This window comes from Myotis daubentonii, chromosome 11 (genome assembly GCF_963259705.1).
Source record: "Myotis daubentonii chromosome 11, mMyoDau2.1, whole genome shotgun sequence".
Lineage (NCBI taxonomy): Eukaryota > Metazoa > Chordata > Mammalia > Chiroptera > Vespertilionidae > Myotis > Myotis daubentonii.
The window spans coordinates 67,543,301-67,569,287 of record NC_081850.1 but is presented as its reverse complement, the minus strand read 5'-3'; the positions used below and the strand labels follow the sequence as shown (position 1 = coordinate 67,569,287).

General features: G+C 44.4%; 1 protein-coding gene across 10 annotated transcripts in view; it reads right to left on the bottom strand.

Moving 5' to 3' along the window:
* Positions 1–25,987, bottom strand: part of CDK5RAP2 (CDK5 regulatory subunit associated protein 2) — a 155,381-nt gene that overhangs the window by 91,274 nt on the left and 38,120 nt on the right. For 9 of the 10 annotated variants that reach the window (XM_059657826.1, XM_059657825.1, XM_059657820.1 and 6 more), the window contains 5 exons: positions 22,547–22,709; positions 21,412–21,465; positions 20,440–20,559; positions 17,436–17,528; positions 16,181–16,399 (listed from right to left, as the gene is read on the bottom strand). In XM_059657826.1, the coding sequence (XP_059513809.1) occupies positions 16,181–16,399; positions 17,436–17,528; positions 20,440–20,559; positions 21,412–21,465; positions 22,547–22,709 (649 nt within the window). The remainder of the gene's footprint in view (positions 1–16,180; positions 16,400–17,435; positions 17,529–20,439; positions 20,560–21,411; positions 21,466–22,546; positions 22,710–25,987) is intronic. The other variant, XM_059657822.1, reaches the window with a different exon arrangement.

The following is a 25,987-nucleotide window of genomic DNA, read 5'->3' as shown; positions in this document are numbered from 1 at the left end:
GTGCCTGACCAGCCTGGATGAGAGGCTGATGGCTGTTTGCAGGCTGGCCAAGCCCCCCAGTGAGGACCCTCACCCCATGAGGGTGTGGCCAGCCTGGGTGAGGGGCTGATGGCTATTTGCAGGCTGGCCACAGCCCCTTCAGGGTGGGGGTCCCCGCTGGGGTGCCTGGCCAGCCCGGGTGACGGGCTAATGGCTGTTTACAGGCTGGCCACAGCCCCCAGCCACCCAAGCTCCCAGTGAGGCTGGCTGGAAGCAGATATCTGGGATTTATTTATCTTCTATAATTGAAACTTTGTTGCCTTTTGCGGAGGCCACAGCCAGCCAGAACAGGCAGGAAGCTTGGCTTCCTCCACCACTGGGGCAACCAAGCCTCCTGCTGCTCTAGCTCCTTGGCTGCCGGCTGCCATCTTGGTTGGGTTAATTTGCATATAGTCACTCTGATTGGCTGGTGGACATGACTTGAGTGTAGTGAAGGTACGGTCAATTAGCATCTTTGTCTTTTATTAGTGTAGATCTTCCCTCTAAGTCTAAAATTATTTCAAAATAAAAAGTTGTTTAAAAGATATATCAATTGATGCAATGTATATACCTTCTCTGGATCATGACTTGAGCAAACTGTTTAAAACAATTTTTAAATGAGATAATCAGAGAAATCTAAACATTAATTGGCTACTTGGTAAAATTAAAAGATTGTTTATCTTTCTGAAGTAAAAATGATATTTGTTAAAAGAAAACTATCTAATTTTGTTAATCAATGTCGCAATAAATTCCAGAAAAAAGAACATCCTGAGAAGCTGATGAAATAATGTTTTGGAACTTCTTGAAATACTTCAGTGTTGAAAGAGAGGGAGTTGGGGAAGGGTATAGATCAACGGTTCTCAACCTGTGGGTCACGATCCCTTTGGCGGTCAAACGACCCTTTCACAGGGGTTGCCTAAGACCATCCTGCATATCAGATATTTACATTATGATTCATAACAGTAGCAACATTACAGTTATGAAGTAGCAACAAAAATAATTTTGTGATTGGGTCACAACATGAGGAACTGTATTTAAAGGGCCAGAAGGTTGAGAACCACTGGGTTAGTTGTTTGACTGCTTAAGTTGGATGACAAGTACACAGAGGTTCATTCTCTCATTTTATGTGTATGTGAAATTTTCCATCATAAGCATGTGTGTGTGTGTGTGTGTGTGTGTGTGTGTGTGTTTAAGCACCAATTAAAAAACTAGAGGAAATACGAACTCACATGATTATAAATCATATTTTTAATAATGTTATTTTTTCTCTATTTTTTAAATACTTTATGCTAAGCATATACTGTATTTATAATGGAGGGGGAAACATTTTTAAAGTAACATTTTTTAAAAGAAACTACCTTCAAAATTAAATGTTAATTTTTCTCTCGGGCAAACAGATGGTGATAAGATTGCCCTAAACCTTTAATCCAAAACAACTAGACCAAAAACCTATCATGAATTGTAAATGTCAGTAAATAGAAATTCAATTCTAGAGGGAGAAAAGACGGGTTTTTTTATATTATACAAATAATACTAAAGTGACATTAATAGAACTCTAAAGTTAAAAACTAAGAACAATTCCCACATTAGTGTCATGCCAACAAATTAAACCATTTTCAAACTATAGATGTTCCTATTGGTCCTTGTCCATCTGCAGCCATAATTTTTATACAATTTTAAATGGTTTAAATTTGTTCCCATTTTACTTGATTTATTTATTCCATTACACCACAACCTACAAAAGAGCACACACACATTAAATAATTACACAACTGAAAAACAATTGTAAAACAAAAAGTTTAACAGCATCAAGTCAAGAAAAGTTATTTAAAAAGAAAAAAAAAACATTGAGAGATGAACCCTAGGCAGTCTTGCCCAGTGGTTAGAGTGTCAGCCCAAAGACTGAAGAGTACTGGGTTCGATTCCAGTCAAAGGCACTATCTTGGTTGCAGGCTCAATCCCAGGCCCCAGTCGGGATGCATGCAGACGGCAACCAATCAATGTATCTCTACCACATCGATGTTTTTCTCTGTCTCTCCCCTTCCCTTCCACGCTCTCTAAAAATCAACGGAAAAAATATCCTTTGGTAAGTGCCGGGAGCCGGTCCATCCTTGCTGTTTCAAGGGACCTGGCATATATGGCATACTTTTCTTAATATGTTTGCTCACCTTCTTGGCACTATGTGTTTTAACCAAGGTCACCTCTGAGAAAGGTTGTTTCCCCAGGTAGGGATTTTCCCCTTAAGTTAGGGAGGGAATAAAACCCCTTAACTAAGTGCCAGGCGGGTAATTAATCACTTTAACTACAAACAATCATGCTTAAGCTGCATAATCTTTACTCCCTGGAATGGAGATAAGAAACGCCCTAACCTTTGTAATAGAGATTGATAGGACTGATTCAACTGGTATAAATACAGATGTAACAAGACAGCAGGAGACAGAACTTAGAAAGACAGAATTCAGAAGACAGAAGAACACAGAACTCAGAACACAGAACTTAGGAGACAGAACTTAGGCACAGAACCTACACAGAACGTTCTCTAGAGACAGAAGAACTTCGCTGGAGAGAACATGGCAAAAGATCCTGGACAGAAACTGGCCTCAGAACCTAGAGACAGAACCTAGCGAGAGAACATGGCAAAAGATCCTGGACTAAACCTGACTACAGAAATTGGCAAGAGAACCTGACTAGAACCCTGGTGACTGAACCTGGCTGGAGAACCTGGACAGATCCTGGCTGAAGAACCTAGCGAGGGAACATGGCTACAGAACCTCTCTGGAGATCGAGACCAGAACTTGGCTGGAGATCCTGGCTAGGCTGCTGATCAACTGAACGCTGTCTCCGTGTCATTCCTTCTTTGCCGACTCCGTCTACGCCTTTGGGAACCCCTGGACCTGCTGGGGTTGGACCCCGGCAGGTAAGGATTAACAAAAACAAACAAAAAAGTAGAGATAAGAAAAATCTACGGAGCTGGTACACCTGAGCTTACAACTGGGTTTTCCCCATCCTGCTGGTCCACGGGAAAGACAATACAGTATGTGGTCACTAGGTGATGCTCAGTGAAAGATAGACAATTTTCATATTTCTCCATTTCAATGAGTATATCACAATTCATTTTTATCTATTTCCCCACTGTCTCCAGATAATACAGCAAAGAAGAGCTCTGTGCACAAAACAAATTTTTTTCCTAACTTTTGATTTGCTTTCTCACTAGCACTGACATTTTCTTAAATGTTTGCTAATTTAATTGCTATAAAATGGTTCTTCGCAAGAGTTTGAATTTGCATTTCTTTTATTGTCACCATATTTCTATATATTTGACTATTGTTTGGATTTCCCCTTATGCAAATTGGCCATAATAAAAGTACTTTCAAGGGCGGTTCTCATGAAAAGTTGATCGCTCAGGAATCACCCATGGTGTGCATACACAAGCACACACACAAACTCCTTGTCCCCCCACATCAGAAAAGCCACCAGGACCAAGTCCACCTGTCTTACTAATGCTGTTAGAGAAGAAGTAGATTATGAGGATTCACCTTCCAAACCGTTCGTTACTTTTTGGCCTGCCTGGCTGTTTTTCCAGCTGTTACTAATCAGAATGAGAGCATGCACCAGTGCAGAGGAGTTGCTGTGGCTGAGCAGTGGGCAGTGTGTGGAGTGAGGAGGGCCTGGGAGCTCCCACACCTGGGTTCTGTTAGTAATAAAAGCTATTGCGTGTCAAATGGCTACTGCAGTTCCAGGCACTATGCTAGGCACTTTCGTGTTCACCCAGGTAATCTTCACAACATACGATGGCTGCAAGGCTTGCCTTGCTGACTTTGTCTCCTGCTGCTCTCCCCTCAACCTATTCTGCTCTGGCAACCTGGCTTTCTTGCTGTTTCTCTTACATACCCTGTGTACTCCCAGCTCAAGACTTTTAAGCTTGCTGTTCTCTCTGCCTGTGAAGTTCCTCAAGCCTGCTTCCTCATTTCCATCAAGTCTGTGCTCAAATGTCATTTCTCAATCCAGTCTTTCCTGACCGTCCCTTCTAAAATCACCACTAGCCCCACCACAACCTCACTCTCTGTATTCCTTCCCTTCATTATTCGTCCTGATAGCATCTTCTAATGTAGTGTTTATTTTATTTATAAATGTTGTTTATAGTCTCCCCCACCAGAATGTAAGCTCCACAAGGGCAGGGATTTTTGTGTATTTAGTTTACTGCTGAAGCTCAAGCACCTAGAATGGTACCTGGCACATAGTAGACACTCATGGCAAAATAAAGACAGCCATAAATCCCTTGACCTTCTTTTTATCAAGGGGCTGTGGATTCTATGTCCCCTCCTATAGCTATAATCTAGACAATGCGATGACTACTGGGACCAAAAGAATATAGCAGAAGTGACAGTGTGTCCATTTCTAAGCCCAAATTTAACAAACTGGCAGCTTCCAACTCTTGTCTCTTGTAACACTCTCTCTGGGAACCCTGTCATCAGCAAAGGAGTATGTCTACCTTAATGCAACTGACAATCCCAGCTGTGCTAAGCTTTCCAGCCATTCCCCCAAAGGCACGAGACATGTGACTGAAGAGTCACGGACCCTCCAGACCAGCCCACTCACCAGCTGAATACCATGAGAGACCTGGTGTTCAGCAGAAAACCACCTAGCTGAGCCCTACACTAATCCCCGACCCACAAAAATTATGAGATATAACAAAATGATCATTGTTTTAAGACACCAAGTTTTGGGATCATTTGTTATGCAATAATAGGTAACCAGAACGGCACCTAGTAGTAATAATACCTGTTGTTTGGTTGGTTGGTTGGTTGGTTGGATGGATGGATAGATGAGGTAGATGAGGTTGCTCCCATTTAATGAATGAGCAAACAAGCTCACACAGGTTATTTATCCAAGGTCATAGTCACTAAGGAACAGCACCTGCCTGACCCTAGGTCCCTCCAATTCCAAGACTTTCAGTTCACTTCCACACTATGACAAGGGTTTGGATTTCTTCTGCAATGATCCTAATCCACTGCACAGTCACCTGATGCTCGCCTTTGAAACCTCTCCCTAAAAACTGGTGCGAGAATAGGAACCATAAAATCTATGTTAAGCTACTTAGGTACATCTTTAAATTCACAACAAATTTGCCTGCCACCCTAGAAAGATCATGCTGACTTTTTAATTTTAAAATGTTTATGTAAGACATATGCACCATTCATGTGCACATTCATTATAGGTCCACTTATTAATGTATGTGTCAGCAATAATTTATTCCTTTCTCCATTTCATTTGCTTATAAAATTTTAATTCAGCTACCTATGTGTTTTAAGAACTTCTTACATGTTTTAAGAAAGGCTATTAATCTCGTGGCACATTTTTTCCACATATACCCCAACCAAACAGTTGCCAATATGAAAATAACCTGTTCCAGAATCCCAGAGGACATGTAATTTTGTCATTCCTAAGACCAGGAGTTCTTAACCTAAGATCCATTGAATGGGCCCCTGGGAGCCTATACAAATCTGTGTGTGTGTACATTTTGGGGATTTGAGGGCTGTCCGTATAAATCAGGGTCCCAGGACACCAAAGAGTATAAACCATTTCTCTTATTATAAGCATTAGTAATAGAAACTACTATTTACTGAGCACCAGCTATGAGCCAAGCATGGGCCAAGGCATTTTTACATAAAACATCCCCAGCCTCGATGACTGCCTACATCAGTGGTTCTCAACCTTCTTAATGCCGCGACCCTTTAATACAGTTCCTCATGTTGTGGTGACCCCCAATTTCATTGTTACAAATTGAACATAATGAAAGCATAGTGATTAATCACAAAAACAATATGTAATTATCTATGTGTTTTCCGATGGTCTTAGGCGACCCCTGTGAAAGGGTCGCTCGACCCCCAAAGGGGTCGCGACCCACAGGTTGAGAACCACTGGCCTACATGATAAGTATTGTTAGTTCCATGTTTACAGAAAAGAAACTGGCTCACAGAGGCTTTCACAAAGCTTTACAACTAAGCTGCAGTGCTGAAATTCAAACTCAAGTCAGTCTGACCCCAAATCCTGTGCTCTTTCCACCTACTGCACTGTTAAGACCAAAGAAATAGAAAACCACTCTATGACATGGGCTTCCCTTGGTTAATAATTTCAATACCCCAAGCTCATGTTTTAGTTTCTCAAGGCTCCGGACTGAAGGAACACCCATCCAGGGACGGAGGCCCTCCTGCTAAAGAACAGGACAGGACCAACAACCTTGGACCACAAGTGAAGAGCAATAAGAGAAGGCTTGAAGAAAAAGGACCACTGCAGGGAAGGGGGAAATGTGTGCTCAGGTGGCCTTGAGCAGGAGCAGCTACCATGGCAACACAAAGACAGCCGACAGGCTCATGTGCTTGGCACCAGTGGAGTCATAATAAATGTTTAGGGGAGGCATGGAGACGGCATGTCTCGTCTGCTGAGCAAAACAATCAGAACTGAAAATTGATAATCTTGGGTGGTTTCCCCAAACCTCCTTCAATATTCCAGGGCTGTGAAGACAGGCAGACCTAGCCTTGCATCCGGGCTTTACTGCTAAAAAGCTATGTGGCTAAAACAGGCAATTTAAATCTTTATGATTGTTTCCTTTCCAGTAAATAGAAATAATAACACAAACTCCTAGGGTCCCTGGAGAGGTAAATGAGAAAATGCAAGATGGGTGGCCAGCACAGAAGCAGGTGCACAGGAAATGATACTGCGCCACCTCCCCTTCTCCCCACACACATCCTCAGGCTGACCTCTATTCCCAGGTTGTCTTGTGTGGGCACAGCATCACCTTCCACCCAGCCCCAAGGTTCAACTCTTCCCCCTCCCTCTCACACACACCTTGTCATCCAACAGGACATCCAGGCCTGAGGGGACAGTGCATCCTCCATACAGAGCACATGAGAAATGAGCAGTGAGGATTTGGTGCTTTTACGTGGAACCAAGTGCCAAATCCTGCCCTGCCAACCGCCCCTCACTCCCACAGAACAAAGGAGCAAAACATAAGAAACGATCGCAGACTAAAAATCTCATACTCAGAGCAGGGCTTTCTGATAACACTGAGAGTTGTTTCTGTTTGTGTTTTGTGAATGGGGAGGGTATATACAGCTTACAGGAGCCAGTCACCTACCCAGCAAAGGCCAGGTCAAGTGAGGTCTGCGGTTAGAAAGCAGAAGAACCTAGAACTTGTAATCCACCCATTAGCAAGGCTCTGAATAACCGGGGGAGTCAGTCCTCCTCCCTTGAGGGGTATTAGAAAGGACGAAGGAAGCAGGGCGGAGGCTGAGGTACTGGGGGAAAGTGTCCCTCCCCGCACACTCAGCCCCTCTCCCGCAGCCCACTGCCGCTGCCTTCTTCAGAACTTAGCTCTCACCTGCTCAACCGCAGCAGCTTCCTAACTGGTCTCCCTGCCCCTGGGTTCACCCACAAAATCACACACACACCCTTGATCATTATATCTCCGCCTGGAACCCTTCAGTGACTCCAAGTGGACTGCAGAGTGAAGCTACCTTAACAAGCAGTCATTCCAGGCTCCCAGCAGTACATTCTAGCTGGCCTTTTAGCTTTCTCTCACCCAGCCACTTCATTAACACTCTCCAGGCCCTGCACCTGTACCCACCCAGTCTCCTCCAACTAGAAAAATAAAATGAATTCCCTCAATTCTGCCTGGAGACGGCATGCTTATCTTATAAGACCCAACCTAGTGCCACCTCTTCCACAAAACCCTCCCTGACTATTCTACCCTCAGTAATCATCCTTCAAAAACACCATCACCGGAAACACCATCACCTCATTCAACTCACAACCACCCTACAAAGCAGATGCTCTAATTATATCCATTTATCATCCAGGAAATGGAAGTTTGAAATGTTCAAGCCACTTAACCGAAGTAAAAGGTGTGGAATCAGGATTTTAAACCAGTTCTATTTGTGTTATTTTCACTAAACTAGCGATTTGGAGCCCAAGAAGCCCTAGGATTAGCAATGCCCAAGCCTGGCCGGCCATCCATATCATCTGACTACATGTTCATCCAGAAACTGACGCTATCAACTTGGGGAAAAACAGAGAAGTTTATATTTGAGGCATCAACTGAGTGGCTTCAATTTCTACCCTACTGGACAATTTCCTTTCAGGTTCACAGGTACACTCTCGACCAACACTGAGCCGAGTGATGCTTTTGCATGTCAGGCTCCCTTGGAGCAGACTGATTTTTAAAAAGTGTGTTATTTGAAAAATAAAATATCTCTATAATCTTAGAATCCCGTTAGAAATGAAAGCCAGGCCCTCTCACTTCCTTCTTCAGTCAGCTCGTTTGTTTTATCTCTGGCCAGATGGAGAATGAGAAGGTTCTCATCCATCAAATTTTTACTTTATCAGGTTCGCTGTGAAAAAGCTTGTCAAAGTGCTCAGTAGTTACCTTTAAATATACAAAGGAAACCTCTCCAAAATCTTAATGAGGTGCAGGAACTCAGTGATGTACGAATTCCCAGAATCAGTATGCGACGTGGTGTCCAAGCCCCCTTCTGTGGAGCCTCATGGCTCCTGGGGCTGTGGCAGAAGCAGGACATGGTAGGAACGGGGGAGCACCAGGCCTCCTCCCTCGCTTCACCCTGAGCAGCTCTACTTTTATATGTTTGTTCTTCAGAAGAGTTCATTTGAACAAAGCAACCGCATGCTTAAAAATTAAATAAATAAACAGAAGCCACTGGAAGGAGGCAGCCCTTGTCACAGAGAACTAGTATGTGTTCCTGGCTGCGAGGACTGCAGGAGTTCCGAGCAAGGAGCTCAATGCAGCTTTCACCAGAAAGATGGAAATAACAGACAAAGGAAATGAAGCTGAGCAGGGGTCAAGGCCCAGCTGAGTCACATAACAGCTGCCAGGCACCACACCTCTCTAAACCCCACCTGGCCTCTCCTCCAGCTCCCACTACCGTTCTCCCTTGTGCCACGCTCACTCAGGCCCCCAGCCTTTGCACGGGCCTTCCCTCTTCCAGGAATGCATCTGCCCTTCCGTCCAGTCTCAACTCAAATCCACCCCTCAGTGGAGCCTTCCCTCCTTCCCCTCCCCTCTTAGCACAGTTCCATTCTCTGTGCTCCCAAAGCATGTGGTCCAGCCTCTATCAGCACTTATTATTGGCTCTTTGCCTGCACTTCTATTCTATTTCTCTACTAGATTCTCTCAGAGACTGTGTCTGATTTGATTCTGTCCTGTACTCCCAGTGCCCAGGACAGAGCCTGGCATAGAAATCCTAAAATAAGACCCAGAGATCAGGAAATTCCTTTCTGTTTGTGCACCAGAAAAACTAGAGCAATTCCATATTAACACTGATGGGAACAGCCTTGAAACCAGCTCCCCCAGCAGCCCCACACGCGAGACACTGATACACTCCGAGTCTGTCACTCCAAAGGGTTCTGACTCCCTTCCTGGAGGGAACTATCAGAGGGACAGGAACAGACAAGCACCTTCTTCAGAGAAGAGGTGGGTGGTGACCAAGAAGGAAGTTACAGCTATGTTGACTTGATTGATAAAGGTAGACCACATTTATTAGTCAACTAGAGGCCCATTGCAGGAAGATTCCTGCAAGAATAGGGCTTCCTGAGGCTGGAGCAAAGAGTAGGGGCAGGCTTCGCTCCCTTCTCCGCTGCCTCACTCTCTCCCATCTCCGCTGCCTCCCTCCCATCTCCACTGCCTCGCTCCCTCCTGTCTCCACTGCCTCTCTCCCTCCCATCTCCACTGCCTCGCTCCCTCCCTTCTCTGCCACTTCACTCCCTCCCGTCTCTGCTGCCTCGTTCCCTCCCATGTTCGCTGCCTCAGCTCCACTCCTGTCTCCGCTGCCTCGGCTTTGTTCCCTTCTCCGCCGCTTTGCTCACTTCTGCAGTGGTTGGCTTCCTTCTACACTGTCTTCAGTCTTCGCTCTGTGCCTGTGTATGCAAATTAACCACCATCTTTGTTGGGTTAATTTGCATATCACTCTGATTGGCTGGTGGGCATAGCGGAGGTATGGTCAATTTGCATGTTTCTCTTTTATTAGTGTAGATAGTGTCCATTAGATTCTAGCAGCCAATGGTTTGGCATTCAAAGTCCTGAGCCAGCACGTGCCACACAACTGAAAACAGGAAAAGAGGAAAGAAGAGAAGGAATGTAATACAGTGAGCATCTACCTCTATGTGCCAGGAACCACAGTAGGTGCTTTCTCATGCATTATATTTTATTATTCATTTATTTAATCCTAAAGTAGATGCAATCAATGCCATTTTAGGGGAGAAAACATTAGTTTAGAAAGGTTAAGTAACTGAGTTAGAGGCTTAAACACCTGCTGAAGCTCTGGTTCCAACTGGAGCCCAACCCTGGTTTCCACTATTCCAAAGACACCTACTAAAATGGCTAAGTTTCTAGCTCCCAAGGTGGCAGCAGCATCACCATCATGAAAACAGCTACTGTTCACTGATCATTTATGATGTGCCAGGTATGATGCTAAGTGATATCTCCTGTAATCCCTACAACTATTCTGTTTTCTGACGAGAAATGGACCCCACAGTTTGGAGAGGCACAGTTCCTGACTCAGTTCAACATCTCACAAGCGACGGGACCAGGATTCAAACCCACTTTGACTCCAAAGTCTCTGCATTCAGCCTCTCCTACAAGAAACTGGGATTTGCAAAGACAGAGCTTCTTCCAACATAGGACACTGAAACTGCATATGATTCTACCAGGACACCAACTCAAAATCTTTACACCTGATTAAAACAAATAAAGGGGAGCTTTGGCCCTGGGGAAAAAATCACACTGCCTCAGGTCTGTGGTCTTAGCCCTAACCAGCCAGCCTACAGACACTGTCTCCAAGGGCCATGTTTTGATTACAGTTCACCAAGAGATACTCTGGATGCTGTCACAATCTCATTTGGAGCTACCCACAACAAACACACGTGAGGACCGGAGGGGTTCAGGCTGAACTACCCTGAAATTAAAACTCGCTCCTGTCATAGCACACTGGGTTAGCAGCTGGGTGGCAGGTACAACTTTAATTAGATTTTTGGGCTTTAGCCAGCAAATGCATTCCCACAGAGCTAAGTGCCCAGGTACTGAAGCACACACTTGTCAGAGTAGCGGGTGACAGAAGAGAGCATTATGTGACAATCTGGGGAATATGGCTAAACCAATGTCTAATATACGTTGCTTCTACAGGAGAAGAAAAGGACTAGGACTTGCTCTTCTCTCCCACACACCCTGAATAGCACACAGAACGCCTGAGCCAGAGATAGCAAATCTAAAATAAAGATGGACCACTCTATCACCTTCACCAAATGCACACACACACACAAACAAGCACACACACACACACGCATGCACACACTAAAAGGAAAGCCTTATGTCTCTGAAACCAAGCAATGTAGCAGAGTCAGAGATGTGAGGACAAGGATGTGGAAATCCAAGAAGCCCGCCTGTCAGACCCCAGAAACTAGGGAACTTTAAACATCACAGTAAGGACACTGACTTGGGCATCCTGGGGTTTTTTTGTTTGCTTTTGCGAAGGCCTGCTGAATTTCTTCAAAGGGATATGAGTCCCTCTGGTGACAAGGAGAAATAATACAATAAAAGGAATATATCTGTAAGGCCCTCAATTCTTGACCTCCCTTGTTGTAAAAACACTTCCAAAGTAAAAACCAAACTTGTATTCCCCACAGCCTACCCACAGTGCCTGCACGACTGCAAGTACTCAGGAAGTGTCCCCTGAATAAACAAATGAACAAACTGCACATAACAACACATGCTGAGTCAACTGGCACTGGGTCACTGCAATCGCAGGCAATTAAAACAAACGAGAAATGACTCTCAGGGCCAAACTTGTCAGCGTTCGTACACAATAAGACACAGTGAATTCATATGCCTCTATTCAGACAGGCATTGTCTCCCCCTGAAATGCTTAAAAGCAGGCAGTGAGACGGCAATCAATGTTTTTGGCATGAGCAAAGGATGGTTTGAGCACATCCAAAAGAGAGCTGATGGCTTACCATTGGAAAGAATTCAGGGAATGCTATAAAATCTAGGACTGCAGAGTAGGGGGCCACTGCAAAGCTTGGAGTCAGGGCACATCTATAAACAGGGCCGCAGTATTTCCCACGGACTTTGTAGTTGTCCAAGACACGAGAATAACGGGAAATACCCACACATAGTCCCAGGGACTGAAAACCTTAACTTAATGCTTACAAGCTTACCAACTTGGATGACACTGACCTGGCCCTGTGCAAAATTGCTTTTATTGAATGGGGCATTGTCAAAGATTCTGTGTACTGCTCAGAGAACTCTTTATAAAACCCACCAGAGGCAATACTTCCCTCAGGCCTGAGTGCTGGCAAAGCTGTCCTTTTATCTTAACATGTTCATCTTACAGACACTGGAGACCTTGTAACTAAATTTCCCTTTTTACTTCTGCTGCCAGGAGCTACCAGCTGAAGTTAAGTCCCCCTCTTCAGTACTGTGGCGGGTATCACAACCTGCATTTCTACTTACTGATTCCATTTCACCAGTCACCTTATTTTTCCTTCACCCTAATGCCTTTATTTTCATTTTTAATTTCATGACTATCCATAAACCTCTGAAAATGTTTTTAAAAGAAGTTACAATTTTTGAAGCTTCAAATAACCAGAACACTTTAAGCTGGATATTCTTGTTTCTCCCAAAACAACATACACTCTCACACCTCTGTACCTTCAACTTCCGTGCAGAACCCCCTGCTCTCCCTTGACTATCTAACAACCTTAAACTTGAACCTCAGAACCAGTTCAGAAGTGACTTTCCCCAGAGCCTGCTCTGATCCTGCAAGCACTTCCTTCCTCCGTGCTCCCGTGGCACTTGGTATCTCAGTATGGAACTGTCCCCACGCCAAGTTGAGGGCCTGCTAACTATGTGAATGTTCCTTTCCTTTGCCAGGGCAGAAACACGACAAAGTCTGGTTCTCTGTTTGTTTGTTTGTTTGTTTCAATCCAAAGCACCAGCAGTAGCAGCTGGTGAGTGGAGGGCTCCAGTGAACAGAACAAGCTGATGGGACATGCGAGGCCGGTGGTTGTGCTCTGCCTCTGCATGCACCTAGCACCTTAAGGCAAAATCACCACCCCAAGATGTCTCCCCAGACTCTGCAAGCCAGTGACCCCAAGATCAGGCCTAAAACATTCATATGAGATGGACACAACCAAATTCTTAGAATATAACCAGAAGTTAAATAGAGATACCTGTCATGCAATACATACACAAAAGGAAAGAAACCAGAGCCATATGACCTTGTCAGAAACATATGTATGACGTAGAAAAGTAGTCACGAGATGCTCAGAAGCTGAGTCACAGACACGCTCACCTGAGGAAAGCACTGAGAGTGCACAGCTGTGGTTCTGGTCTGCCCAGTGCCATGAAACAAAACAGTGCTTTCGCTCATGCCCCTCCAAACAAACACATGGTTCCAGGGGAAGCTGACAACGATGGCATACGCGCACTTCTGACAAAGAAGAATGGGCAGGGGACCCAAGCTGGCCTCTCAGTATCTCACTCCTCTGGCCACCCTGACGGAGACAGCGGGGATAGTGGAGTGTGAGCCCCCCTTCCTCTATGTAATGAACTGGGAAAATGGGATCCTGGCAGGGCTGGCAGGGATGGGTCCAACACTTGGACCTGGAGGAAGTGGATGCAAGAAAAAGAAGCCACTCTCTCTCACCCTGGCCAGTTTCTCAGTGGCTAGGGTGCTGGCCCCAGCACTGAAAGGTCGCAGGTTTGATTCCTGGTCAAGAGCACCTGCCTAGGTTGCAGATTTGATCCATAGCCCTGGTCGAGGTGGGTGCGGGAGGCAACTAATCCCTGTGTCTTTCTCTCGTCAATGTTTCTCTCACTCAATGGTTCTCTCTCTCTTTTCCCCTCCCCCTCCTTTCCACTCCCTCTAAAAATCATTGGAAAAATTATCCTCAGGTGACAATTAACAAAATAAAGACGTCAGCTCTCAGAGAGACAGAGACCAGGTCCTGGCAGTGTCCCAATCATCCATCCCTCCAGCAATTTAGTTACAAGGCAATAAATGTCCCTTTTTGCCTAAGAATGCTGCTTTTCATCAACAGCAGCCCAATATTATTTTAGAAACACCAGAGTTTACATAAATAAGTGAATTTTGGGACCAACAATGTCTGACAATAGAGAGATAGTTAAATACCCTTTTGATATAGTTTTCTAGCTATTTATTGCCAAGAGTAAGTTATAGTGTAAAAAAATTACATATTTCACATATGCATATACACACACACACACACACACACACACACACATATGTTTCCCCATCCAAATTTTATTGAATATTTTTATGATGGCAGTGAAGGAGAAAGAAAACAAACTACTTTAAACTGAAAGAAACAAAAAGAAACCTGTTATGCCACAGGTTTTGTTAACCTAAAAATGTTGTGAGGGATATAAAAATTGACTATGAAAACTGCACCTCTGTAAAAGGACCCTCTGGCCAGTCTCATCCTTACCTCATCCACAAAGGCACACTGCTCAGATCTCACTCTTTTCAATCAACTCAAGTATCCTCTCCTCCCAGAAGGCCTCCCTGACTACTCCATTCTGCAAGGATCTTTTGCACTGACTATATAAACTACATTAATTAGCTCTGGATTTCAAACTACTTTGCATTTTGTCATGTATAACATTTTCAGCTCACTTAGAAAAATAAAACTTTCAGAGGCCATGCCTTGTATTTCCATCAGCATCTACACTAGGTATATTTGGTGTTCAATAACACTGAATAAATACAGGGAACAGGTCTTTTAATAACACGCAACAAACTGGTACTCTCCAATATTGCTGGTGGCAACATAAACTGGAACAGCCTTTTGGACAAATAATTTGTCAGCATGATTAACTAGTGTATAATATTTGTACCAATTATCTCATTCCTCAGAATCTATCTAGGAATTTCAAGAGAAAATGCCTTAATGATCAAAGATGTTCACTGTAGCATTACTTAAACAGCTAAAATGTCCAAGAGAGGAGGAAATTATTAAGTAATCATGTGAAATCTATTCAGTGAGGGGTATGCACCATTCAACCTAATGACTCTGGAATCTATACAACATGGGAGATGTCATAACAGGGAAAGTAACCTGAGGAGATGTCCATGATAAGGGAAGTGACATGGGGACATGCCCAGGTGACCAAAGAACACTGACAGAGTATTTAGCCTCTGATTAGATTGGGGATCCAGCTGTACTAGCACGGAAGGGTGATCTTGAAAAACAAGAGTTACTTCATTGGAATGGTAGGTGACGATTTCTTAATTATCTAAATTTCCATTATTGCTCTCTAATGTTCATTAAAGTTTTTGTTAAACTATACAAACATTGCATTTCAATTCTTGCATCAGCATTAACATCAAGATTTCAAATTATGGATCTTGGTGTCCCTGCCAACAGCAGTCCCCAGAGAACTAACCTCTGATACCTATAGTCTCTCTTCTGAGCTCTCTACTCTGATTCTTCCTGCCCCAGCTTCCCGTGCAGGTAATCCCATTAGCCTGAGCGCCTGGGACCTGAGTGCCACTAACCACTCCAATCCGACCCTCTCCTACCTGACGGCACCAAGGCTTGTGTATCTGGATATGACTCTCAGGATGCTGAATACTTAAGTTTAAATACAATAAAAATTCTAAAAGATAAATTATTTTCTTCTTCCAAGTTCAGAGATTTCTTTTTTTATGCTAACACCCAATGCTGAATAGAATAGCCTTTTAAAAAATCACTCAAATTGTAGCACATCCAGGCGATGAAATATGCTTGTACACACACACACACACACACAAACGTTTTTGAAGAACATTCATAACATGGCAACACACCAAAGAGAGAACACAGAACTTAAAAAACTGACACAAAACTGCATTTTCAGCTTGATACCAATGCCTGGGGAGTGGGGGGAGAAAGAGTATACAGGGAATGAAACATCAACTAGTTAAGACATCAACTGGTCATTTCTAGGTGATCAGATGAGTGAAGTTATTTTCTTCTTTAAATTTTTCAAATTTTCTAAGTTTTCTGCAGTGAATCTCCCTAAAACCATGAACATGGGACAGCCCCAGCCCGCTGCACTGCCCGCTATTTCAGAAGGGAACGGGGTGCTCACATGGATGGTGCAGTCTCTCTTGCTCTTCTCTCGATGGGCTGCTTCCAGATCCTTTTCTAGTCTCTCCTTCTCCTGCTGCAAGTCGCTCAACTCCTGGGTGACTTTCTTAATGTTCCTACGCAGTCTGTGGTTCTCTGTACTCTTGGTGAGGTTTTCTGAGTGCAACTCAGCCAAAAGGGCTGCCTTTTCCAACAGAGCAGCTTCATAATCTTCAGATCCCTAGAAGACGGGGGTTGGGGGGGAGACAGCTAATTTTCATAGCTCATTAAACAAACCAAGAAATCTGTGCTCCTTTTTCACCTTGCAGGGAGGGGATTAATATAAACATCATTCAGGACCTAGAGCACAAATAATATGAAGATTTTGAAATAACTTAGGGTAATGTTTATATTATGGTGTTGATGTTAAAGGGAAGGGGGAAGCTACAACTGTGTAAAAAAATAACTTTAAGACTAGAAGGAAAAGTACAGAAAGTTAACAGGAACTTTCATGGGGTGGAAACACAGTTGACTTTTTTCCTTCACCACTCTGTATTTTCAAATGTTCTAAGGTTAGTGAGTATGTAACTTTTATAATGATTTTTTTCCCTTTGAAATATAAGAACTTTTTTTGGTAAAGTTTTATTTTTTTTAATTTATCTTTATTGTTGAAAGTATTACACATGTCCCCTTTTTTTCCCCATTGACCCCCCTCTACACCACACCCACTCCCCCGCCCCCACAAGGCCTTCATCACACTATTGCTGGTATCCCTGGGTTATACAGATATGCATATAAATTCTTTGGTTAATCTATCCCCCACCCCCACCCCACCTCTGCCTTCCCTTTGAGGTTCATCAGTCTGTTCCATGCTTCTATGTCACTGGATCTTTTTTGTTCATCAGTTTATTTTGTTCATTAGATAATAATTTTTTAAAACAATGTATTTTATATATTTATTTATTTATTTTTAATTCTCACTGAGGACACGACTAGAGAGAGGAAGGGGGGGAGAGGGAGAGAGAGAAACATTGATATGAGAAATATTGATCAGCTGACTTCCATATGTGCCCCAACTGGGAATTGATCAACCCCTTTCAGTGCACAGGACAATGCTCAACCAAGTGAGCCACTCTGGCCGGGCCAGTTTAAGTAGAATGATGGTTCTATTATTAGAGACCACTGAGTTTTCCTCCATTCCTTTCAGCTATGAAGTCCTGACCTCAGCAGGAGAAAGGATCAAAGAGAGAACTTCTTCACCCTGAACACTTACTTACCTGGACTTTCTGAGTCTCTGGTTTCTGGCGGGCCTCTTTGACTTTAGCAAAGGCAGCATTGAGCTCTTCGATTTCAGAGTTAAGTTCTTCAACCTGGGTAAAAATAAGGACTAGCAGCCAACTGTGCAACTGGGCTCCTCCTATCTCCCACAGCCCAACTGCTTTAACTGCTCGACTGTGCTTATAATCAAGGGCTTTGTAATCAGAAAAAGCCTGAAGTCAGAAAAGTGGGATTTCTAGTTTGGCTGTTTACTAGCTAGATGACTCAAGGCACAAAACTTAATCTCTTTGAGACTCAATTCCCTTACCTATAAAATGAAGATACCACCGCTCACCCAACCTAGCACTGTTGATGAGGTAATGTGCAGTGGTGCTAAAACCATGTTTGGCTCATACTGTCACTATAATTATTATTGTCATATAGATGAGCCACCCAACAACCTAGCCTGGCTACTCCCATCTACCCAGAGACAGCCAATAGCTACCAAGTTACACCTGGACTTTGCCAGCACCCAGAACTGCTCCACCACTGGGCCCTGAACTCCAACACAAACTACAGCTACTATTACTAAGAACCAACTCTCTGCTGCATCTGACAGTGGTGATTACTCAAACTCATTCTCTCCTTTAGCTTCTTCAGCACCAGTTTCCTGGTTGGCTTCATTTTCTACAGCCATTCCTTCTTCCGTCTTCTTTGTGCATTCCTCTTCCTGTACCTTCAATTCTGATGTCCCCTGTGGCCCAATCCTCAGCCTTCTTTCCCGCTGTACACTCTCCTTGGATAAGGTGATCAGCTCTCAGAATTTTAACTCACATCTGCTGAAGAGGGACTCTCCGATCTATACCTTCAGGCCTAATGAGCTCTCTCTCCAAGCTTTAGACTTGCAGATCTATCGACTCCTGGACATCTCACCTGGATGGTCCACAGACTCCTCAAAGTCCATACTTTCTAAAAGTCTCATCACTTCCATCACTACCTCCCATCCCACCATCATCCTCCATTTTCCATGCTGAGTTGGTGGCAAGACCATCTCTCTAGTGGTGCCAGCCAGAAGTCATCCTGGTTTGGTCCTTCTCTCTATTCCTACGTCTGACCATCATATTTCCCCAAATTTACTTCTAATCTTTAATTAATTAATTATTTCATTTTTATATTGTTTTTTTTAATTTTTATTTTATTTTATTTTTCAATTACAGTTGACATTCAATATTATTTTATATTCGTGTCAGCTATACAGCATAGTCATATACTTTTAATTAATTGTTTCTCATTTTATTTCCTGAATTAGCCCCACCCCACCACTCTTGCTTGCTGTGACCACTGCTCTAATGCAGCCTTTCTGAATTAGGTGGCTCTCATCTTGGCTAATGGCCTCCCTGCATTTATTCTCTCCCTCCTACAACCCACTCTCTGGATACAGGCAGAGAACTGGCTAAAATGCAAATGTGATCACACCTATCTCACTTAAGAGTCTTCAGTGGAGTGTCACCCAAGCAATGAATCATGAATAGATCCACCACCACCACTGGTCCCTAGCAACCTCTCCAGCCTCTTCTCTCATCTCACTTAAGTTCTGCACTTGATGCTCTGATGACCTCAAACTGATTTTGGTTCCACAAAAACATATCAGGCTCTTTCCCCACTGAATGCCTGACCAATGTTCTCCCCTCTGTATGAAATGGCCTCCTCTTTTCTGTCCTCCTTCCCAACCAACACCTACTCATCCTTTAAGATTCAGCTCATGCCCTGACCGGTTTGGCTCAGTGGATAGAGCGTCGGCCTGTGGACTCAAGTGTCCCAGGTTCAATTCCGGTCAAGGGCATGTGCCTTGGTTGCGGGCACATCCCCAGTGGGGGGCGTGCAGGAGGCGGCTGATCGATGTTTCTCTCTCGTCGATGTTTCTAACTCTCTATCCCTCTCCCTTCCTCTCTGTAAAAAATCAATAAAAAATATTAAAAAAAAAAAGATTCAGCTCAAATACCTGCTCCTCGAAGCACCAGTCCCCCTAATCTGGATGGGGACCCCTTTGTTCCACCTCACAGGCCTGCACCTTCAATCACACCTTCATTGTCTTTCTTCCCCACAAGGCTTGTGGGCACAGCTAGATTTTGCTTCTCTGTTTCTGTGCCTCCAACTGAGACACAAGATTGCTACACCAATGACAAGAAAAAGCACAGAATCACCAGCCACCACCTTGGGTCACAAAGACAACAGCCCACGTACCTATCTAACTACCTTGGCCTTGCCCCCGCAAAACTCCTGTATCTCCATTTTCTGTTGTCTTTCAAAAGATTAGACCTGCACTGTCCCATACGGTAGCCACAAGTCACCTGTGGCTACTGGGCACTTGAAATGTGGTTAGTCTGACTTGAGATGTGCTGTAAGCATATCTGGACTTCAGATTTTTTAAAATGTTAAAGCCCTAAGCAGGTTTGACTCAGTGGATAGAGCATCAGCCTGCAGACCAAAGAGACCCAGGTTTGATTCCGGTCAAGGGCATGTACCTTGGTTGCAGGCTCCTCCCCGGCCCAGGCCCTGGTCTGGAGGCAACCAATCGATGTGTTTCTCTCACATCAATGTTACTCGCTGTCTTTCCCTCTCTCTTCCACTCTCCCTAAAAATCAATGGAATATCCTCAGGTGAGGATTAACAAAAAATAAAAAAATAAATGTTAAATACCTCTTTATTTATTTTGTTCTGTTGACTGGATGTTGAAATGATATTTGTCATATATATTAGCAAATATATTTGCTTCTTTTTACTTCTTTTAATGTGGCTACTAGTAAATTAAAATTACATATGTAACTCACATATTTGCATTGGACAGTGCTGGATTAGACATTCCAAAAGAACGTCTAATCGACTACAGGATCCCTACCCCACTTTCTACAGTCATCTCAGCTCTTTCACAAACTTTTTCCTTAAAGCTAAAAATTCAGGGAAGGACAGGCCAGTCACAGAAGCTAATAAAGAAAAATCTCACTTGAGATCTAGCAGACATACCTCTTTTTCCTTTGACTTTAATGCCATGGTTAGACCCTGAATGGCTTTATCCCTCTTTAAACTATTTTGCTTTTCTGTAGCAATTTCTCTTTCCTTCTCTCTCAGGTCCTCCTGAAGTGCCTAAATTAGATTAGAAAAAGATTCACTAAGTTGATGTGTTCCAACCAAAATGCACAGTATATATCTTTAAGAGCACACTCAAATGCAGTTATTCTATCTTATTCTGTGACTCTGTGATTAATGTTTCCAAGTAGAGCTGAACGTAGTGGCATCAGCTCCAAGTTACTGTATTACCGCTCAAGGCAACCGGGCTGGGTGAAAGGCAGGGGAGCAGATCAGTTAAGAAATGACAGCTATTCCTACAGGAAGGACTCCAATGCCTTCTGGAAGTTGAATACAGTCACATCAGAGTCTTTGAAATCATACCAGTTATTTGGGGGGAAATAACAGATCATTAATATCATTCCTTAATGCTACAAAAGCTAGCAGAGAATTTGGTTTGATGGAGACTGAACATATACATTTATAGTCTGAGTTCATTTCTAAAGATACTCACTGCTGCCTCCCTCCCAGGCTGTCGTGAGGATCAAATGAGATAATGGATGTGAAAGCACTTTCTAAGTCGGCAGGTGCTACACAAATGCCAGCTGCTGAGACTAAGGGACCATGGAGCAAGGGCTTTGGAGTGAGACTGGCAAGTCTGAATCCCTGCTATACTCCAAGCTACATGACCTTGGGTAGGGACCTCACCGCTCTGAGCCTCACATGTCATATCTGCAAGATGGGCATGCCTGCTTCACAGAGTTATTACAAAGACTGAGAACCCCTCCCCACAGTGCCTAAAGCTTGACTGGCAGACAGTAGCATTCAATGAGTGACAGCTATTGCCACACAGAATTATCTACTGGACTCAGAATAAAAAAAGAGGCAAGGATAAATCTTCAACACATTTTTAAAACTGTATCATCATACCTGGATCCTCTCTTCAAAGCGATTTCTCTCCGTCTGGCGCTCCACTTGTGCAGCCTACGAAAAGACATTAATTGGTGCCCAGAAGGGACCCATAATCCAATAGCTTCCCCCGAACAATTAGAATGAGCACCTCATTTACTTGCTGTTCCCTTGCTGTGAAACTCACCCAAAGTCCCACCCAAGTGAAGAAAAATGTAAAGATGACCACCAGCCCCATAGAGAGTAAACCAAGGGGCGACTGGACAATGAAAAGGGCCTTCGAAAGGACAGGGCCAAGGAAGTGAGACAGGGTTCAAAGAAGCAGGAGACAAAGAAGCAGCCTGAAACTCATAGGTGAGGCTAAGGAAGTCACAGCATGTTAGGGGAAAAGGAGACCCTGCTCCCTAACGAAGCCAAGACTTCCATGAGCATCCAGAATGTCTCTAAGTGAACATACCACATGCAGCAGCACCCGTGGTCCCACAGGAATGGGAAGGCCTGACTAGGCCTACCTGCCCTTCCAGGTCCTGCCCACCCTCTTCAAAAGAGCTTGCTGTGGAGGCCACCTAGTGCAGGGAGGGGTCCCGGGAGGCTTTGGGATCGGTGCTAGTAACCCACCTCTTAGAGCCTAGGAAAATATAACAACTCTGAGCCGAACCTGTTTCTAAACTCAATGAGGGACCGTGACCCCAGCCTCGGAAGGTGTGCAGGCGGATGAGATGAAGGGCACACGGCGTCCCCTTGTGTGCAGCACACCCGACAGGGCAGCTGCCTGTCCCCACTGCCTCACAGTTGCAGACCACTGTTGGCCTTCAGCTGCCTCTAACCACAAAAGGTGAAATGAGAAAGTAACACAATTTTATCCTAAGAAAATCCAAAGGATGAAAATAAGATCAAGTCCCCAGACAACAGCAAATGAACACATAATAAAACAGAGGCAAGCAGGTATGGACTGGTGTTTTAACCAACTCTGTGAACACAAAGCTGGAGGGGAAAAATATGCCAGGCCCCTGACAGGAAGTTTCTGCTGATCTCAGCTGACAGGGCGATGATATTCAGAAGCAGACTGTGGGTGGCCAGGGGCCTGCATGTGTGTCCCATGGCCCGTGCAGTCTGGTGTGCTAACTAAAGCCCCCTCCACGTCCTGTGGCCTCACCACGGTTTCTCTCTCCTTTTCAGCCCTGCAAGCAGCAGAAAGCCCTCGGAGCTCTCCAGATGACACATTCTCAGCAGCAGGCACCATCTGAGATTTCTCCTCTCTCAGGCGCTGAATTAAAGCTTCTTTGCTCTTCAAAGACAGCCTCAACTCCTCAATCAGTCTAAAAGAGAACAGATTTCAATATTAATTCGACACTGCTCTCTCAGCTCAGTGGAGCAGGAGGAGGTAGGAAATGGGGCCAGACATCTTCAAAGTAGACATGTCCAGTGACTGAACATGAACGAAATAGCATTTGCAGGTCGGAGACTAAGGGCCAGAATCCGTGTGACATTAACTGTCCCCTCACTTCCAGCCTGGCCCCGGGCGATCCACCCTCCGAGCTACTGGACTATGGTCTGACTGAGTCACACCCCTGCTCAACCATTCAACGGTCCCCACCACTGACAGCTGTGGATTACTAAATTTTTCCAGCCAAGAAATCTTCTCTCCAAAAGAAATCTGGCACTGAAGGCTAAACAAACATGACCAATAAAGCAGAAATATTCTGGTAAATGTGAAAAACAAAGAACTTCTCTCCGAGGCATCTCAGGGCAAAGTTGAAAACATACTGACGTTCAAGATGAAGAACGAACTCCTGGGCAGCAGTCAAGCCCGAGCTTTTAGGGGCGAGATCAGAGGCCCTGCTGAAGCTTCGGCATCACCTCTCACAGGAAACCCCCCCACCCCCACTCCCCCTCATCGCCCTCGGGAGCCACACTTCCAGATCTCTCCAGAAGCCAGGCTGTGCTGGGCCTCTAGACCAGGGGTGGGCAACCCCTGGCACGCGTGCCAAACATGGCACGCCAGTAACTTTTGCTGGCACACGAAACCCTCTCTTATAATCTTCCATTTACAATTTTTTTCTTAATATCGACTTTTTTATTTTTCAGATAAATTCAGTGTAGGTGCATCTTAGATAAATAAATAATTTTACATAACAAGTTATCTTAAAGACCATAGACATGGATTGACGAGAGAGGGAAAAAGCAATTTCTATGCCTCTGCCTTAACTCTCCCTGCCTTCCTAGATCTAACCAATGTTTTGGTTTCATCCACATACACTTGGGAATCTTTGTTCTCAGTGATGAATTTTGTTAAGTCTCGTAATAGGAGTAGCCTGACAGATGACAGTAGTAGCTTGTGCCTATCTCTGCAGGTCACAAAATATAAACCTGATGTAAAATCTCTGTCATCAGTGATGCAGCAGCAAAAGTCCCACTGATAATATCAAAAGGAGTCATAAAGTTTTCTGTCGGACTATCAGTGTACATGTATACATTAAAAAATAAATGTATTTTTCATCATCATATACTGTGTTCTTGTCGCTCGAATGAATTTTATTATTTCTTCAAGGTTCTTCACATACGTATACCTTAAGAGATATCAAGTAGGCGTAACATGTTCTCAAAAAATTAGGGTTGGCACGCAGAAGAATTTTGAGTCAGAGATTTTGCTAGTTTTGGCACCCACTCACAAAAAAGTTGCCCACCCCTGCTCTAGACCTTTGTTCCCACGGCTCCTGTACCTAGAATGCCCTTCACAACTCCACAACCACCTCCACCTGCTAGACACCCTTCATACACCCGACTTCATTAGGCATTATTCTCGGGGAAGCTTTGCCAGTCGACACCCCAAGAGCCCCCTTAGGTCGAGCTGAGCACACCCTTCTGGAGGCCCCAAATTCCCTCTATTAACTGCACTCTGACAACAGTCAAATTATTTCAGCTCTAAGCCTGCATCTCCTCAGCTATAAAATGGAGATAACTTGTTTATGTGGGAGGGAGATAAGCTTTTTAAAAGGGCCCTCCACAGCTCTAGGCATATGGCAGAACTCAACAAGTGACAGTTGCTATAATTAGTACTATTTTTTAGCATTCAATGATTAGCATTTTGTCAAAAGACCTTAAGAGTGTTTGTAGCTAAGCCTAAAAAGCAACTTACTGTGGCAGAAAGAGGATAGGTGCCCGGGTGCAGGTGAGGAGGGAGCCAAAAGCAGCTTGAGCATCTGGCGCACTGTCTGAACATCGTGTGTCCCCAAAAATGTTGACATTAGGAGGTGTCATTTGGGACGCATTTGGGAGAAAACAAGGTCATGACAGTGGAGCTCTCATAAATTGGAGTGATGCCTTATTAAGGAAGCTCTAGAGAGATCCCTTGGTCTCTCTGCCAGGTGGGGACACAACGAGAAAGAGGACCTAAAGGGGCCCCTCACCTAACCACGCTGCACCCTGACCTTGGACTTCCAGCATCCACAACTGTAAGAAATAAAGGTATTATTTATAAGCGATCCAGTGTGTATTATTTTGTTATGGCACCAAATGGACTAAGACAACTGGATACAGCAAGAACTGGCAGCGTCAATACAACACCCCCCAAAACTAGGAAAGAGAAGTAAGAGTGCCCTCTAGGGGCTCAACTCTGAAATCATCACATAATCCACTGGAGAGGTAAAGGCACCAAACTGTACTCTAAAATGCATGTGTTGCGTTGTGTGTACCTTCCACCTCGATAAAACTCTTTTTTTAGGTCCTTACAGCAAGGTGCAGCTAGGGATGGAAATGAGCGGGGCAGGCCTGCGGGGACTGCGGCCAAGCAGGAGCGCCAGGCCACCTGAGGGAGCGGCCACACCCCAGCAATACCATGGCCCATCCTCCCACACCTCCCAGGTTTTTGAGAGAATCTGGAAATTCAGACTCTTACATAAAATTAGATGTTTTTAGTTAAACTCTAAAAAAACACACAAACAGATAAAACATCCAAAGGCCAAACTTGACTGTAGGGCTCTTCACTGTCAACTACCTTAAAGATACAGACTAACTTCAAGGTCAGATTGAAGGAAATCAAGTAGCTAAAGTGCACACCTTTGAAAAGGGTGGTGGGGGCCCAGAAAGACAAGGACATCCTCATGAGGGCCCTGCCCAAAGGCGGGCCAATCTGTGTGGCCGGTCTGGATCCACCTCACCAGGGCATGACGGAGACCCTTATTCCAATTCTTCGCTCAGCACTCACCTTCTCATATGGATTTAGCTTCCTAGACAGGCCTGCCTTCAGGGAGGAAACACTGACCTTAGACCCAGGAGAGCTCCACCAGAGAGGGCCGTGCCCAGAGCGAGCAGGAACCCTGAGTAGGCATCTGGCTGCTCTTAGGTCTCTGGGAATGTGGCTGGGACACACCTACCCCTGGGACAGACGCATTCGCAGTGCTGACAACTCAGGTTTCTGTGCCTATGTAGCCAGACTCTAGGAAACCCCAGGAAGACAAAGCCTTTCACAAGGCCCTGACCTGGAGACCCCACCGCTTGGGCTGGTAAGAACTCAATAAGCATTAATTCTTCCCAAATTCCCTTTTCCAAACAGATGAGAATCCAAGTCTCATCGGGGACCACTTTCCTCTGTAAT